General features: G+C 34.7%; 1 protein-coding gene across 40 annotated transcripts in view; it reads left to right on the forward strand.

Annotated features, from left to right (window-relative positions):
• The window catches only part of ABLIM1 (actin binding LIM protein 1), a 211,479-nt gene extending 194,370 nt beyond the window's left edge, over positions 1-17,109 (forward strand). For 19 of the 40 annotated variants that reach the window (XM_087964508.1, XM_087964511.1, XM_087964501.1 and 16 more), the window contains 7 exons: positions 132-226; positions 328-424; positions 4,126-4,190; positions 5,925-5,993; positions 7,485-7,559; positions 9,353-9,433; positions 10,698-17,109. In XM_087964508.1, coding sequence (XP_087820634.1) covers positions 132-226; positions 328-424; positions 4,126-4,190; positions 5,925-5,993; positions 7,485-7,559; positions 9,353-9,433; positions 10,698-10,811 — 596 coding nt within the window. In that variant the 3' untranslated portion in view covers positions 10,812-17,109. Of the gene's footprint in view, positions 1-131; positions 227-327; positions 425-4,125; positions 4,191-5,924; positions 6,179-6,379; positions 7,560-9,352; positions 9,434-10,697 lie in introns of those variants that run through there. The other 21 variants (XM_087964510.1, XM_087964514.1, XM_087964502.1 and 18 more) reach the window with 4 other exon arrangements.
• The last annotated feature ends 675 nt before the right edge of the window (positions 17,110-17,784 follow it).

Here is a 17,784-nt window from a genome sequence, read left to right on the forward strand (position 1 = left end):
ACTGTATTGAGACAGAATTGCTGGATTATTTAGGTAATTTCTTCAACAATCCACTCAGAGGGAATAGGTTGATTATCACTCCTTATACCTGTACTTGAAATAAGTAGTTTTTTTACTGTGGCTTATGGAAGTAGGTTTTGATATGCGACGTCGATCCACTGGCAGAGATGAAGACCTTGAAGAGCTTCAGAGGCGTCGGCAGCTGCAGGAGGAACAGTTAATGAAGGTGGCTATCATCTGAATGTAAATTCTGTCTCTGTGTGCCAAAATCTGCATGATGCAAAGCTTTTTCAGTAGCTTACTTTTCCTCAAAATTCTCATTTGCAGCTAAACTCAGGCCTGGGGCAATTGATACTGAAAGAAGAGATGGAAAAGGAAAAGTCATTACTTGCCAGCAGATGTTACGATTCTCCAGTTAATTCATGTAAGCAGCAAAATTAGAAAAACATAAAAGGATTATGGGACATGACGAACTAAGACTACAATGCTCTACTGTATTCACATAGCTGAAAGTTGAGCTAATTGACTTCAGTGAGATTTAGTTTTTAATAGACCTTTATAGACTTGTACTGTAAAAAGTTCATATTAAGGCTGGTTCTCATCTAATAATTGCAGTTCAATTTCTGATAATACAAAACATGACCTCTAAATAATAACAAGGAAGTAGCTTTTTCTCTAATGTGTTTACTGCCTACATTATAACTCTAGCTATTTCCCGCAATGTATTATCGGATATTTTTAAATGAAGAAAGATTCCAAATGTACATTTCTCAGCATCTACTGAACAAATCCGGGGGGGGGAAATGCCTTAAAAAACCCGTGTTCCAATTATAGTTACAATTACACAAAAACTTTACCACAGTCCCCAGTACACAAGCATCAAATCAGCTGTTGGGAAGAGTTCTAGGAAATCAGAATGTATTTTAATTTAAGATGGGATTTTGTAGCGTCTTAAACATTAATACTTTCTCTGCTAAATGTTTGAGGATTAAAATTGTCTTTTTTTGTAGCAAATTAAAAATGGCCATCTCTCTGAAACTTTATCCTAAAGTGTTTTTACATAATATAGATAAATAGCTCACAATGCTGATCTCTTGAAAAGCACATCTGTATTAGCTTCTAAAATAATATAAACATCTTATGTATTGATGTCCAATAAATACCTCTTTAAAGTAGAACTAAATTATGATTCCTGCTTTGATCATCTCTGATGAAAAGCTGTTATTGACTCTGTTTATAAGGTAAAACCTTTCCAGTATTAACTGAATATATATTTGCCACCAACCAGAAGCTGTTTTTTCTGTATCATTCAGAGCTGTCATATGGATCTTTTGAAGAACAGGCACCCAACTTTCTTAATGTCTGTGAGATGGCCATAGTTAGGGAACTATTACAGGGAATTGTATAGTTAATCATGCATATAGTAACACATGTACTCCCCATAACTGCTTTATATAACTAGGATGACTGATTATGTATGTATATGATGTATGCTGATGTTTGGGTTTCTTTTTAAAAACAACAGGATTTTACTACCTCTTCATATAAAATAAATAGTAGGCAGTACATGCATCTCATTTTAAAATAAGCATTTAGCTTAGGGAAAAAATACTATGTCACACTCTTATAATGGGCATCTTTATGAGAGGATTGCTCTCATGCAACTTATATGAGTACCTCTAAAAACCCAATAAGTCAGTTCATAAAGAATGATTAAGAAAGCAACATGTGACCTGTTGATTCTCATAGCCTTTTAGATGTTCCCACTTTAGGGGAGGAAATCAGCCTCAATGAGTAATGCAATGAATTCAAGCTACTAGCCAACATCTAGAAACAAGTAAAGTAATAACTAGCAGTCAGCACGGGTTTGTTAAAAACAGATCATGCCAAACCAATCTTATTTCATTCTTTAACACAGTGACTAAATTAGTAGACCAGCAAAATACTGTAGACATAAGATTTCAGCAAGGCATTTGACAAAGTAGACCACAACCTACTTAGTAAGCTAGAAAAAAGTGGAATAGATAGCACCACCACTAGATGGACTCGCAACTGGCTAGCAAACCGTACTCAGCAAGTAGTCCTCAATGGGTCTAAGTCTACATGGAGGGAACTAAGCAGTGGGGTGCCACAAGGTTCCGTCTTAGGTCCAGTACTTTTCAATATCTTCATTAACGACTTAGATGAGGGAATAGAAGGGGAATTTACCAAATTTGTAGATGATATTAAGCTGGCAGGAACAGCTAACACCCAAGAAGATAGGCTCAAGATCCAGATGGATCTTGACAGACTAGAACACTGGGCCATATCTAACAAAATGAAATTCAATGTAGAGAAAAGTAAATTCCTACACTTAGGCAAGAAAAACCAAAAGAACACATATAGACTGGGTGAAACCAGGCTCAATAGCAGTAACTGTGAAAGGGATCTTGGAGTCTTAGTGGACAACCAGCTAAATATGAGCCAGCAGTGTGCAGCAGCAGCCAAAAAAGCTAATGCAATCCTAAGTTGTATTAACAGAGGGATACAGTCAAGATCAAGGGAAGTACTAATACCACTCTATAAAGCCTTAGTAAGACCACACCTAGAGTACTGCATCCAGTTTTGGTCCCCACATTATAAAAAAGATGTTGAGACTCTAGAAAAAGTACAGAGAAGAGCAACCAGGATGATTAGGGGACCGGAGGCTAAAACATACAACGAATGGTTGCAGGAACTGAGCTTGGCTAGTCTAGTAAAGAGAAGGACCAGGGGAGACATGATAGCGGTCTTCCAATATTTGAGGGGCTGCCACAGGGAGGAAGGGGTCAAGCTATTTTCTAAAGCACCTGTAGGCCAGACAAGGAATAATGGATGGAAACTGAACAAAGAGAGATTTAACCTGGAAATAAGGAGAAACTTTCTGACAGTGAGAACAATCAGCCAATGGAACAGCTTGCCCTTGGAAGTTGTGGAAGTGCCATCACTTGAGACTTTCAAGAAGAGATTGGACTGCCATTTGTCAGAAATGGTGTAGGGCCTCCCGCTTGGGTGGGGGGTTGGACTAGATGACCTACAAGGTCCCTTCCAACTCTGATTATCTGTTATCTGTTAGGTCAGGGATATCAAGCTTGTGTTGTCACGTCGTCGTCACATGATGTATTGCAACTTTTTCCCCCTTCACTAAACTGGGCATGGGCGTGGCCAGCACATGATCATTCAGGCCATGGGTTTGACACCCCTGTATTAGGTCATAGCAATATCATGAGACAGGTCTTTGAGGTAAACTGATACATTCCATAGAAAAAGTAAAGATATAATGACTGTTTGCTTATAGGAATTTTGTGTATGAGATGCGTACTTACGTGTTGTGTTTTCATTATATTTTGTGGGGGTTTTGTGCCTTTTCCAGATATCTAGAATATATTTTAAACATATAAACATATTATTCCAGGAGATCCAGGGCCATGACAGTAACAGAACTAAAGAAGGACAAGGATGATTATAGCTTTCATTCTATCTGTCTGCATCAAATCACTTACTTCCAGGCAACAATCTATAAAAATGATTCACTTCTGGCTATACAAATGTGCCTTTGTGTATGATTACAGAGAGTAGCCTATTCAAGGCTAATCTGAGACATAAATTTAGCAGATTGCTTTAAACAAGCTATTTTTTTAAACCTCAGTCTCTGCCTCCAATTTGCACCATATGGAAACAATAGTAATCCTGGCTTGTAAATAACTACTGACAGAAGAGCAACATTTTGCTTGTTTAGTGTGTGCAAGAAAATAAATTAGGAGAAGACAGTATGTTTTAAGCAATTTGAATTAGAGACTCAGAATTTGACATTGTGCTGAACCATGACCATAAAGCACAACTAAGCTAGAGGTGGTTGCTGTATAATGTGTAGAGTGATTTGTAGACAGTTAAAACCCATCTATGTCTGTAATATTAGAGAGTAATTGAACATTTCACATCCAAATTTCACTTACTGGACAAAGTCAGGGTCAAATGATTGCTTAAAAAGAATTTATACAGATGCAAATCTACACTTTCAAATTTTTAAAGTGATTTCTAAGATGCTGTGATTTTGACTATGTATTTTTATTTCTTAATAATTATTGTTTTCTCCTTCCCACTCAGCTTTACACGCCACTGCTTCTAAAACTTCTTCACTGCCTGGATATGGACGAAATGGACTTCACAGGGTGAGCAGACAGTTCTTCCCCAGACAAGAAAGTACACTTTAAATTTCAGTTTCTGTTCTAGGGAGCAAAAAACTTTTTTGTTGAAAAACACTCAAACTACAGTTCAATAAAGTTCTTTAGAATATGTAAATTAAAATACAATATGAAACAAAAATGGTAAAAACAATATAATTCAAAAATGTTAAAAATAGAATAAAAATAAAATTAGAACAAAATAATATTATAGCAACAGTACAAACATTTTGCTTAGCAGTCAAGATAGTTCTGCCTGTATTTCTTCCAGTCCACCATATTTCTCTTGTACTTTTAGTCTTTTTATGTGTGTTATCAAGGAAAGTAAAAAAGGGTAGTTACTAAGGCCACTTCACCTGGGAAATGGCTTAATTCAATGGAACTATATAAATCCAGATATTGTTTGAAAGTGGCTCAGGCAAACACATTCTTAATTCATTGAATTATTAGGACCAGCAGAAACAAATTAGCAAATTGCAGCAAAGCTCAATAAAAATAGTTGTAGATATCTTGTGGGGCTGATTCTGTGATCTGTTCTACTTAATGGAGCTGACAGTTTCCCTTTTATTGAGTCATTTATTTCAATGAGTAAATCCAGTGGAAGAAAAATATTGACATATGGACATAAGATGTGGTGAAAAGAAATAAGAGATTCAACTAAATGTTCTGCTCCCACTCTACAATTTCTCAAGACTCCTAAAAAAAGGAGTCTTTTTTTTTTTTTACCCTTCTCTTGATTACTTCACCCTTCTCTTGCTGGGGTGGGGAGGGAGATAGGATGTGGAAATTTGTGTCTGCTATCTCCATCTCATCACATTTTTATTTAGATCATTCCAATATAGTTCTTTATAAGAAAAGAATTGAGTTGGGCTATGTACATTCTTAGACTATGTACATTCTTTAGGGAAAGCTTTTCCCCTGAAATATCTAAAGAAAATCTACAGAACTCAGATAGGAAAACCAAGAATGATAATCAAATACTACATAATCTGTCTTCAACTGTTGATGGGTTTTATTATAAAAATTATTTATCTATGGAAACTGTGATAATTACGAAGCAGTTTATTTTGTGCATATCTATCACTAGTGTCCATATAAAACTGGTACAAGATATTCTGGTTCCGCAGGCAGAAATATGACAAATCTGCAGTTATTCCTCTCAAGGAAAGGTGTGGTAATAAATTATTGATAAAAGTGGACATTTTATGGAGTTATAAACTACTGTTTTAGACTAAATTTCTGCTCTTTCTCACCTTCAGTATACATACAGCTTTATAAGCATAAAGTACAATAACATTCCTCCCGTACCACTGTCAGTTTTATATGCACTTTTTGTTAATATCATGGACATTCCCAGATAAGAGGCAGTTTTGTCTCGTGGTTAAGCCAGAAATCAGGAGACTGAGTTCTAGCCCTGCCTTAGCAATGAAAATTATCTGAGTGACTTTGGACCCATCAACTCTGTCAGCCCAACCCATCTCACAGGGCTGTTGGGTGAGAAAAATAGGAGAAGGAAGGAGTATTGGTTATGTTTGCTACTGAGTTATTTATAACAAACAACAAATGGGGGAAGGTAAAAAAAATAAAAATAAAAATAAATGAGTATGTTATTGTCATGTTTTACATGGCCTTTGTAGTGATCTTTTTACTGTAATTCAATGTTCAGATAATTTGAGTTACCTGTTCATCTTTTTATTTATATATATATATATATACATATAGCCGATGTCCACAGACTTTGGTCAATACAACAGTTATGGGGATGTGAGCAATACAACTCAAGGTAAGTTTGTAAAGGAAATAGAATTTGAGCTTTGGGCTCTTGGTTTTTGAGTTACTTTTAGCATTTATGCTTTCTGTTTTGTTTTTATAGTAGTATATAAGATCAGCTCATCTTTCACATACAGCTTTTGGATACCATACTTAATCTGGAAATACAGCTACACTTGCCATTTGTTGAAAAAAAAGGGGTGGAGAGGATTGTTCAACAATATATTAAAACTGAAGAGGACATTGTAAAAAATAAATTAAATTGTAAAAATTAAAATTTAATGAAGGCAGAAAATATATGAATTTTGGATTGATAATTTTTAGGGAGACTCTTGAGTATAAAACTTTCATTCATAATAAATCTTATCCTAATTATGTGTCTTTTCTCAATATATATCCCTTTTCAGATTACCAGGTTGGTAAAGATTTCCGTCCATCAAGTTAACAGAAACAAATTCATCAACAGCGCATCAACTATGTTATTCACATCTTAGAGGATTTTCTTAAAACTTGTTAATGTGCTTGTTTTATTATTAATTATATAATTATGACACTATGGAAAAGAGTGTCTTACTGTCAGTTTTGTGATTCTTTATAGCAAACATTTCTAAGATTGTCAAAGAAGCAATGAGTGATAGTTCTCTCATTGATGGATTTCTCCTGATCATTTTGATACCATCCAAAGAAAGTCCAAGTATAATTCTTATTATTCTGTAGTTATACCTCTGCTCTTCTCCAGATAATTTCCTGTCTTCTTTATATTTTATTGTGGTCATGGAATAAAATCTTCCAATGTATTTTATACAAAACAGGCACAATTGGTTATATAAAATGGCCAATTAAAAATGTAGTGTTATTTTTTAAACATAACCCTTCTCTTTACATGTTTGAATATTACTGTTATGGAAATCTCTATACATTAGTTACAGAAAAGATTTCATTGATGTAGAAAGAATTAAAAATTTTATTTGTTAAAAAAGATAAAATGCTTTGGTACAACTGAAAAGGAACCAAATATTGTAAAGATGGTAATTAGAACTAATGCAATGGATCAGTCTGTGGGACAGTTTTCCTTACATTCCTTATTCCCTGAATAATCATGTATGAATATTCTAGATAAGAAAAAGGAACTATATTTTTAAATATTTTAAATATTAGGTTATTAATTATTAAGTTAGGCCCTAAATATAGAATATTTGACCTTTTTAGAACTGATCAGTAATTTCTTGTGACCAAAATGTTATCTTATTTTGTCAATCGGTCTTTGGGAAGAGTCCCTGGGATTCTTCATAATTGAAAGAGAGAACTAGGAATAAAGGCCACGTAAATTAGGAGCCGCATCTTTATGTGTAGTATATATCAGGCATAATTACATTTATTATACATATTTCTTTGGAATCTTAGCATACATTCACGTGCATACACAGCATGAATACCTTTACTCTATCTGTGTGGGTTTGTGTGAATAAGGATGTAATCTATGTGTTTGATACCTACATGCTTCTGATACAGTTTCACCCAGATGGTCTTGTCCCTGGAATGCGAATGGACCGAGGAGTGTCTATGCCTAACATGTTGGAACCAAAGGCAAGTGCTGATCTTACTGTGCTTCACAACAATGAAGGGTAATTTTTGGAATGATAGCATGCTATTAAAAATGCTATTGTTTTTTAATGTGTTTATTTATATGTCACTCCTCTCTTTTTGGGACAGTAGGACATCCTCTTTATTTGAAGTGAGCACATAGGATAAGGAATTTAATATATAAGAAACTAGACAACAGTATTTAGGTGGATCTAAAACAAATAGACCTTAACAATCATGTGAAATCAGTTAGACCCACTAGTAACGTGACAGCATTAATTGGGATAAATCAGCAGTATGCAGCGGGAATGAATTCATTCTTGGTTGTGCTGCATGCACAATATAAAATGAAAATCAAAGCAGATGTTCTAATTGAAGTCCCATTGTATACATTTTTATTCAGAGGTAAATCCTAGTAATTCAATGAGCTTTATTGCCAGACTCACATAATTCCAGAATAGGATATCCAAAGCAATCCAAACAGTGCATGCAGGAAAGGGTTGTTACATGAAAGGCCATTTTAAAAAACCAGACTAAGAGTTGTGCATTTTCTTTTGCTTATAACACTAAAAGAATGCAGGAATTGCTAATTGTTGCTCTATATCTCATTATTTTTGGTGTAGTATAAAAAAGGGGAAGGGGGCAATTTTTTGGATGTGAAGAGAAACAAGTTTGAACACAGCGAGAAAGAACCACTTTCCTTATTCTCTCTCTCTCTCCCTCCCACTCCACACAAAACTACAGTGACATAAAGATAGATAGATAGATAGATAGATAGATAGATAGATAGATAGATAGATAGATAGATAGATAGATAGATAGATAGATAGATAGATAGATATGGCCATTAAAAAAAAAACGTTTTTACCCACAGTGTTTTTCAGACAGTCTTTCCGGAAACTCTTTTTTTGTTGTTCATTAATTTTCTTGGTCACTGATACAGGATATCAAGTTAGTTCTTAAGAAATATGCTCAGAATGTATAATGTCCTGGTTATTGTGGTTTTAACATATGTAGTCCTAACTTGGCATTATAGAGACATGGGAAAATTAAGGCTTATCTCTGAGTGTATTCACTTGAAATGTTCAGAGACTGTAAATAGAAGTCTTCCATCATCACACTGAGTTCACTCATCATCCGACTTCAAACAAATAAGCCAAATCCAGACAAATCACATTCTGGTTTTGCATAATATGAGGATGCAGCCTTACAGAGGCATGTTTATATATTACTGGTTTTTAGTCTCTAATACTTATTTTATTAAAGCTCAAGGTTTCTGCGCAAGATGCTTGCACTATCACATATAACTAGTTTAATAGGGGAGTGGTATGATGACTAAATAGATATGTAGGAAAGTAACTTTAGTTTAACTTAAAAAGAGAAATGGACAGGACAAATATAAGCAAATGAGTGGCCAATGAAATAACTTTTTAACAGAGTGTTTGTTTCTGAGTACATACGCCAAGAAGATAAAGGCAAACAAATGGTGATCTGTAAAAGAAAGAAGATAGTAAGCATTATCCATCAGCTTACCAAGGAGGGAGGGAGGGAGGTGCAGGAAGAGGGAGAGAGAGAGAGAGAGAGAGAGAGGAGGGACTGGAGAGAGAGAGAGAGAACATAGATGGCACATTTTTATAATTATGAGACTTCATTGTTCAATAACAAATATTCCAAGGAAGCCATGTAATGAACTTGCAGCTGTCTTTTGACAATGACCACATTATGCTTGTGAATTTGATGTCTATTCGTGGCATTTAATAAATTCTACATAAAGGCCTTTTCTATCTGCTTAACAGATATTTCCTTACGAAGTACTCATGGTGACCAACAGAGGGCGAAATAAAATTCTAAGAGAAGTGGATAGAACCAGGTTGGAGGTAAGAACCAGGTGTCAAATTTGGCATTAAAAGAAAGTTTTGTAAGGATATGGATTGCCTATTATTCATAACCTTACAAGATTCTTTTATTTTTCTTATATGTACCCATTTCATGTATTCACAACTATGTATACACTTATACTTATTATCTTGTAAACAATTGGCAAATCAAATCAAATAAATAAATAAAGATAGTGCATTAATCTGAACTAACCGCTTCATCCATACAAAGATAACTAATACACCAATCCATGCAAGCCTGCTCAGAAATAAGTTTCACTGGGTTGAGTGATCCTTTCTAAAGTAAACATGTATAGAATTGGAACCATACATATCATAGTGTACAGCCACATTTTTCCCAAGGTTATGCTCTAGTTGTAAAACTGTTTTCAATCACATGACATAATGATGTCATCAGAGTACATAGGGCCCAATTTTTTAGTATACACACACCCCACCAGCAACCTAATGCATCAGATTCAAGCCAGCTAATTTGGGTATTGATTCTGGAGAAAATATTAGTGAGATTGTGAGTACATACCTCTGCTATATAGAAATACTTGACCTTTCATGTCCATAATAGATATCAGCTGAATCAGCTGAAGGCATAAGATATGTATATTTTTTAAGACAAATGTGCAGGCATATTCTTAGAAATAAAATCTGGTCTATTTCATCAAACTCCATCTATACCCGAAATGTTCCAGTTTAAGTTTCATTCTCTTCAAAGGAAAGTACAATATCTTGATACAGTCCTTGTGTGTATAGATGCATATACTAAGTTTTCTTTATGCAGATGTCATCACAGTAGCATTGGCAAGCTACTTGTGTATTGAGTCTTCCAGATATTGTATATCTCAACAGGGTAGTAGTCCCAAGATCTCTGGAGGGCACTTGGTAGGGAAAGGCTACTTGAGCTAGACAACTGCTCAATCTTTAAATTGTCTGCGGAGTTATCCATTGCAATGCTTGACTATCATTTCTATTGGCTAGAGATTATAATTTTCCATCTCATTATTTAAAATCCCTGAAGAGTAAAAAAAAATGGGGGGGAGGTATTCTAATATTGGATGCTTTGGCATCCAAAAAAAAAGCAAAAAGGCCACCTGATGCTTGCTATAAGACACTGACCTTATCCATTGCTCAGGACTTTATATTATACCTGGTATATTAGATCTAATATGTTGAGGGTAATGCTGTGATATCTAGATTGCCTGTTTCTAGTTCTTGAGTGATAATGTACTTCTGCCCTGTCTTTCTTTAGCGTCATTTAGCACCTGAAGTTTTTCAAGAAATATTTGGCATGACGATACAGGAATTTGATAAGTTACCTCTCTGGAGACGCAACGATATGAAGAAGAAAGCCAAACTCTTCTAAATTCTTCTTTCTTGGGAGAGGGAAGATATCATGTAATAGGATAATGTATTATAATCGAGTCCAAACCCTTTTTGGAGAGCAAACAGTCAAGAAGGTGGGGAGGAGAGAAAGGACAATCTGAGAAAGGCACATACTAATCCCTTGAGATTGTGCAATGGCCTGTCAAGCTTACCATAGGCAGAGACATGAAAGGTTCTTTGTTCAAATCTCAGTCATGGCTTTCACTCATGAAGTTTTTATATGGCATATATATTCAGTCTTCTGCCTTCCTCATTTTCCCTTGACTTTCATTCAGAGGTTGAAAACACTAATTGAGAAGACCCAGGAAGTGCCCGTAGGATGCCAGCTCACAATTTTATGGTCATGGACTTTCCAAGCAATGACTGAATATATTCTATAGTTAAGGAAGGAGTCCTGTGTAATATATTTATCCTCTGGGTACAGCTATTACAGTTAATTGGCCTTATTGTCAAACAGCTTATTCTTTCTGCAGTACCCATCAATAAAATAGGCTGCTGAACAGAGGTATTCTACTATGCTGCATACTGGCCAATTTTTTTGAGAACAAGCTCCCAGCTTGCATTTGCACATATCTGGTAGTAAATTGCCATGTTTTGTTGTTGACTCTTTGTTCCTCCATCTTTCCCTGCACTGACTGAATATAATTTTTGCTTTAAACCACTTGATTGAAAATTAACAAGAGCAAGCATGTAAACCAAAAATTGGTTTCTTGGTTTAATGATGGAGTTATTTCAACTATCATGTTAAATGTAAGCCATAGTGATGCAATCTTAAGTTTAATTTAGATGTGACCTTTGCTGTGTGAAAATCACTATAACATAGTGTGGTCATGCATTGCTTGATTGTGCTTGAAAATAAGCACTGCGTGGGCCAATGTATTGATGTTGTTCCTTTTCATGTTAAAATAAACAATATTAATCATGCTGGTCCAAGAAAAAGAATGTTTGTCCTGGGGCAATAACTTATTGTGGTCAACTGAAAAGCATACAACCATGTTTTAACTCTGAGACTGTCTCCAGTTCTCCTTTCATAAGTTGTAGTATCTGATACATGATCATATTTCATAGGATCTAGTATAGGTGTCCTAGAAAGTCATTATGCCATCATCCTTACTGTGAAACTGAAGATTGAAGAGTGTTTTGTGAGATCAACTAATACCAAGCAATCAAAAGATTGGACATTTTCAAAGTACTCTGCATAGCCTGTTCCAGGATTAGAACAGCATGTTTCAAATACTAGTACCTTCCAACTGCAATGGTTACATTTTTAAATGTCTACCAGAATAGTGAACTCGGAAATTATATTTTAACTATTATATAGAGTGACTTTGCTGCTACACAGTGACCATTCAAACTATTTTCTTGTATGCACTGATAATATTGCACAATATGTCATGTTAAACATTTACGGTAATTTGATTTTCTTCATGTAATCACTCATTCATATAAGAAGACTTGAATTTTTTGTTATTTTACTAAACACAGTAGCAAATAGGTTTTTTTCTTCTTATGTATTACTATCAGTGCCTGAAAAAAACTCTGAAAATTTTCTGAATCAAATGATCCACTCAACTACATGCCTTTTATTTTAGAGGATATTGTGTCACCTGGCCTCTTGTCTACCTAAATTGCTTGGTAGATTGTGCATCTTCCATAAAGGACACACAAAATTTTCTTCAATAGAATCAGAAGCCATTTTTGGCTGAAAAATAGGATGCAGTGATACATTAATTTTTTACCTGAGTGATGACTGCCACTATATAAATTTTTACTTTTTCTCTTTTAATGTGCAGTTTCTGCCAACAGTGTAATCTTGTATGTATATATACAATAGTTTGTACTAATTTAGAAGCAAAAATTCACTAAATTAAATGAAGCTTGTCATGTAGTTAGTCTGTGTAGCATAGATGAGGAACCTGTTGCTCTCCAGATGTTGCAAGACCCCCAATTCCCTGCTTTCCTTATCATTAGCCCTGGAGTGGGGCAACACTTGGTAATGTTATTCAACAACATCTGTAAGGCTACAGATTCTGTATCTCTTCCCCTGTTTAGCAATTCTTATTGTAAGGTTTATGCAAGAAAGACTTGTAGTATTTTTTTGCTCTTACACTTAAGAGCTAAGATAGGTGGATTCCAGTGACATATCTGAATTCACAACAGGTGGCCAAGATACTAATGGCTAATCTCTTTGCGCTTAGTTTATTATCCTCCTAAATTAGGCTACTAGATCTGGTCTGAAAAAACCCAGAGGACTATTATGTGGAAGCAAAGAGAAAAGAGTTTTATTTGCGGCCACTAAATAATTTTTGCAGCCTGTGTACAAAATGATACAGATTTTTAGCATATCAGCACAGATCTTTAGAAGATTGTGTAGGAGAATTCATGTAAAATGTTAACTTCATCAAATGCTGATCATTCTATCACATTGCAATTAAGTGTGAAAGGATCTTCCCCAGGAGAGACTCAGATCCAGAGTCTGTGTAGTCCCAAGTTGGATGGGGAAGATGGGGAAGAGATTCAGGGTAGCCAGACCCTAAAATCTCTCATGATATATCTGACGCCTTAGAAAGTTACCAGCTTGGTAAGATTCTGCCAATTAGGGGTAAACAAATAAAGGATTGGGCATGATTGGATCTCACTGGACTTGGGTCTGACAATAGGAGAAGGAATGGTACAGCCATACTGGTGATATGTTATTGTTTGTGGGAATTTATCACCTGGCCAAGGATATTTTTTTTCTTTAGAAAAATTTAGTTCACAGGTTCCCGCAAACTCCAATATCCTACCCTGGAATTAATATATTCTAGAAATTAAAATCCAAAATAGCTGAAGGGCACTGTTGGCAATAGTGAGAAAAGAGTGTCCAACAATAAATAAACTATGATGAGGGAGAGGGCAAGCATGCCACATGACAGTTTTAATCTTTCTAAATCTATTATCTCAGGCGATATCAATTAAAACAAATTGTAGCAAGAGTCAGGAGGCTCAAGAAAACCTTAAAGTGACAATGTTTAGTTGTGTTTGAATTCTATAATTTTCTGTAATTATGTATTCAACTGGCCTATTAAACTAGCTATAATTTAGCCAAGAGGACAATTTGATGAGTGATTTACAAAGGAAGCAAATTTTGGACTGGAAGCCAATCAGTTGAAGATGGCCATCTGAGCTGCCTCTTTTCCTGGACACATTAACGGTTCAACTGCACATCAATGGTTCTTGTGTGATTAGAATTCCATTCTACTTTTTTGTCCTTGGTTCATTGCTTTCAGTACAAATAAGCTCTGGACAGACATTTGTATCTGGTGAACAGAAAGGATTAAAGCAGCATATCCTAATTGCAGTTGGTCAAATTAGCCAACATCCACCATATCTACTGCTGCTTTTTTTCATTCAGGATGTTTATATCTTGAAAATTAGAATAGTTGCTTCCCACCTCCTCACAGAATGATATTTCCATTGCCTTTTATTCTTCAATTGCATTTCCCTAAGCTGAGAAGAGGTGTAACCTACAGTATGTCTGCTATATGAAATCATTCCATATATGCTTCGTATTGCCCCGGAAGCCAAGCGTTTATTGGTTCCAACCACAAAAGTGTTTCCCCACTCCTTCTTGATTAGTCAATCAGTTTTGACTTAACAAAACCTGAATTCTCTATTCAGTTTCCACACATATTATTTCAAGACCAATGACACTTTTTACCTTTTAGAAGTAAGATATTCCCTGTAAATAGACCTTCTCCTTTACAATAAATGTCTAGTTAAGACAACATTCCAATGCTTTGCAAACTTTTACACCCTGAAACAAAAATAGGGGGAGGGGGTTACTAAAAAGAATGCAAATTAATTCACGATTGGACAATTAGTTCATCTTTGACCAATCCCTGTAATAGTCTGTAATTCCAAAAAAATGTGTGAGCACAAATGAAAACTTACACTTGATGACGATCCTTCAAGAATAACAATTCCTAGCTTATTCATCAGTAGTTGGGCTGTTCTGTTGCAAAATGACATTGCAATTGGGTTTCTACAATTTCAAGATGAAAATGAATATTATTCTGTATGTTCCACTTTTATTTTCTGACATGTGAGCATGACATACTTTTGTAATAAAGCTTACAATTATGGATAGTTCAGTTTTTTAAAAAAAAAATGCAATCAAGTAGTCCTCGACTTACAACATGTTTGAACCCAAAATTTTTGTTGTTAAGTAAGACATTTGTTAACTGAGTTTTTCTGGGACTCTTCAACCATCATAAATAAGAACTAATTCCCAAGCATCCAAATTTTGATCACATGACTATGGGGACTGCGGCAATAGTTGTAAGTGTGGAAAATGATCAATGTCATTTTTTCCAGTGCTGTTGTAACTTTGAATGGTCACTAAATGAAGTATTGCTAGTCAAGGACTACCTGAATTTATTTTGTGAGAAAGTACAATTAATTTTGGAGACTACTTCTCAATTATATTAATTTTATAAAAGAAGATTAGAAGGATCTTATTATAAATATAAAGGACCAGAAAACCAGCAAACATATTTAATATGGTGCTAAAATAGAACTGATCAGAAAGACTGAGTTTTCCCCTCTGTAGTTTTACAAATGTACTAATGACTTGAAGTGCTATTGTACAAATAATTCAATTACCTAACTACTTACTTACCACTATCACCACCACCTCACCTTATATGTATCCATTGTAGTACAAATTTTAAGATTAAAAAAAAATACTGATTCAAGTGTATTCTAATGGGAGAAGTAATACCAAAGCTGAGTGAAGTGGATGGACTTCACTGTAGTGATGAACAAATTCACCATCGTTATTTGAGAAGGTATTGCACACAGCAAAATCACATCTTTTAAAAATGCAAGTAAATGTCAAACAAAAGATGAATAAGCAACACATGGCTGTTGCAGAATGATACTATAGAAGCACTGCAGAATGCAGATTGTCATCATGGAGGACTTGTGATGTGTGATGTTCAATTATTTATTTATCTTTGTAGTGCTGTGGGTAGAACGAATTTAGAAACTACATGAGAAGAAAATTATCTCCAGAAGAGTATTTTATTGGTGCTTATCTACATTGTATGACGCCCATTCTTCTGTTGTACATTTTTAATGCAATCTACTAAAAAGGGATATCTTGGTTCAGATCCTTTTTCATGTTACAATTCCATCTACCCACTTCCAGAAAAACTCTGCAGCAGAAATATAGTATGAAGAAATGAACTAAATTGCTTCCCCAAAAGAGCTGTTAAAATAATTTCTTTCTTGGTTTCGAAAAACAGTGATAGCTCTCCAAGATTGTCAAAGCAAGCTTAATTCCAAATATATAAAGTCAAGAAACATGAAAAAGGATCTATAAATTATTTTCTTCAATATGCAGAATGATTGATAAAGAATGAATATGTTTAGTATCACACTCTTGGGATATTCGTGTGTAGAAATATTGTAATGACCCAACATGAATTTGATCTTTATTTTCCAAAGGGTTCTATCTAAAACCACTAAAACATACATTTTGATGTTAGTGCCTATAAAGTAAATTTATGACAAATACCTCTTCAAGAGTACAGATTTTAAGGGTAGGGATCTTACATCCAAATCTAAGGCTATCAGATTTGGATTTCAAGAATCTGGTAAACCATGAGTTGGAAAGACAAGGTATTAAAAATATTTTTATTCTTATCTCATGATTTTTGCATGCCAGATCTGGTAACCCTCAAGAATGAGTGCTTATTTGCACTCTACATTTGCCCCAAATAAAGCCCAGTTGAATCAGATGGTAAAGGTTGAATATTAGGCTATGTCTCAGCCACCTAGAGAAGAATCTGGTTATTCAGTTATACTGTGTATTGCTAACATCAATATTTTCTATAAAGTAGTTTAAATTACTGACAATCATTATGTTGATGAAGCCATATTTCTGATTTTTAGGAACATGGCTTTAATTAATAATATTTTGTTTAAAATTTCAAGGTTTAAATTTATCCATTTTTCCCATGACCAACTGATGTTCAGAACTGAGAAAAAGCCTTTTTCAGAATTTCTCCTTTTCTCTGCCTCTCTCCCTTTTTATTATTGTTATGGAATAGCTCTGATTAAGAGCCTTTGTTGAAAAAGAAAGCCACCAATCCATAGAGTTAAATCTGCTTCTCTGCAAAATGGCCATTGTTGCTCTTCATGCTGTTTGCAAATGTCACCCTAATGTCACTATAACCTACATTGCTGTTGTACTCATACCAAGTAGATGAATAAAGCTTTAAACTTTATTCTTACCCTATTGTTTGGATTTTTGTTTTTCTTTATTCAGCTCGTGTTAATACAGTGAACATGCATGTGATTATGCTTGATGATAAAACTAGTGACATGCATACTGTTTGCAAAACAGAGGATATGTTGGGAACAATTATTGATGAAATTTTACACATTTTGAAGGTCTTGTGGTATTTTCTGAAACGCTTCCTGTGGGATTGCTCAAAATAGCTGGGTCAGTATTCCCTTGGCCACAAACTTTTTAAATTATTCAATAATTATTATTGTGACTGATAAATAACGGACACTTGGTTTTGAGATCTCAGCCTTAATTTCAGGGTGGCATTATTGTGTAGGCCAACAGCTCTCTTAATGTCCTAGAATTAACATAGCATGATTTGTAAGAGTTATGCACAATAATAAAGATTTGCAAAGTTTATGGATTGAAAATGTGAAATTCATCATCTGCAGCCTCTCATTCAATGCAGAGGAGTACAAGTTAATTACTGTATTAGTTGAAAACTAAAATGAGACCAGGATGTGGTTAGTAAAGTAAGTAGTAGACAACTGATAAGAGATATGCAACAGCAAGTCACAACATAATATAGAGCTATGGGAGATAGAAGATAAACATACAAGTACAAAGTGGGAGTTATCAGGGTAAACAACAGAAAAGATTGAAATGAAAATAAAATCTT

Source organism: Notechis scutatus, chromosome 4 (assembly GCF_049901735.1).
Source record: "Notechis scutatus isolate UNSWTSFEM ecotype Mainland chromosome 4, rNotScu1.2, whole genome shotgun sequence".
Lineage (NCBI taxonomy): Eukaryota > Metazoa > Chordata > Lepidosauria > Squamata > Elapidae > Notechis > Notechis scutatus.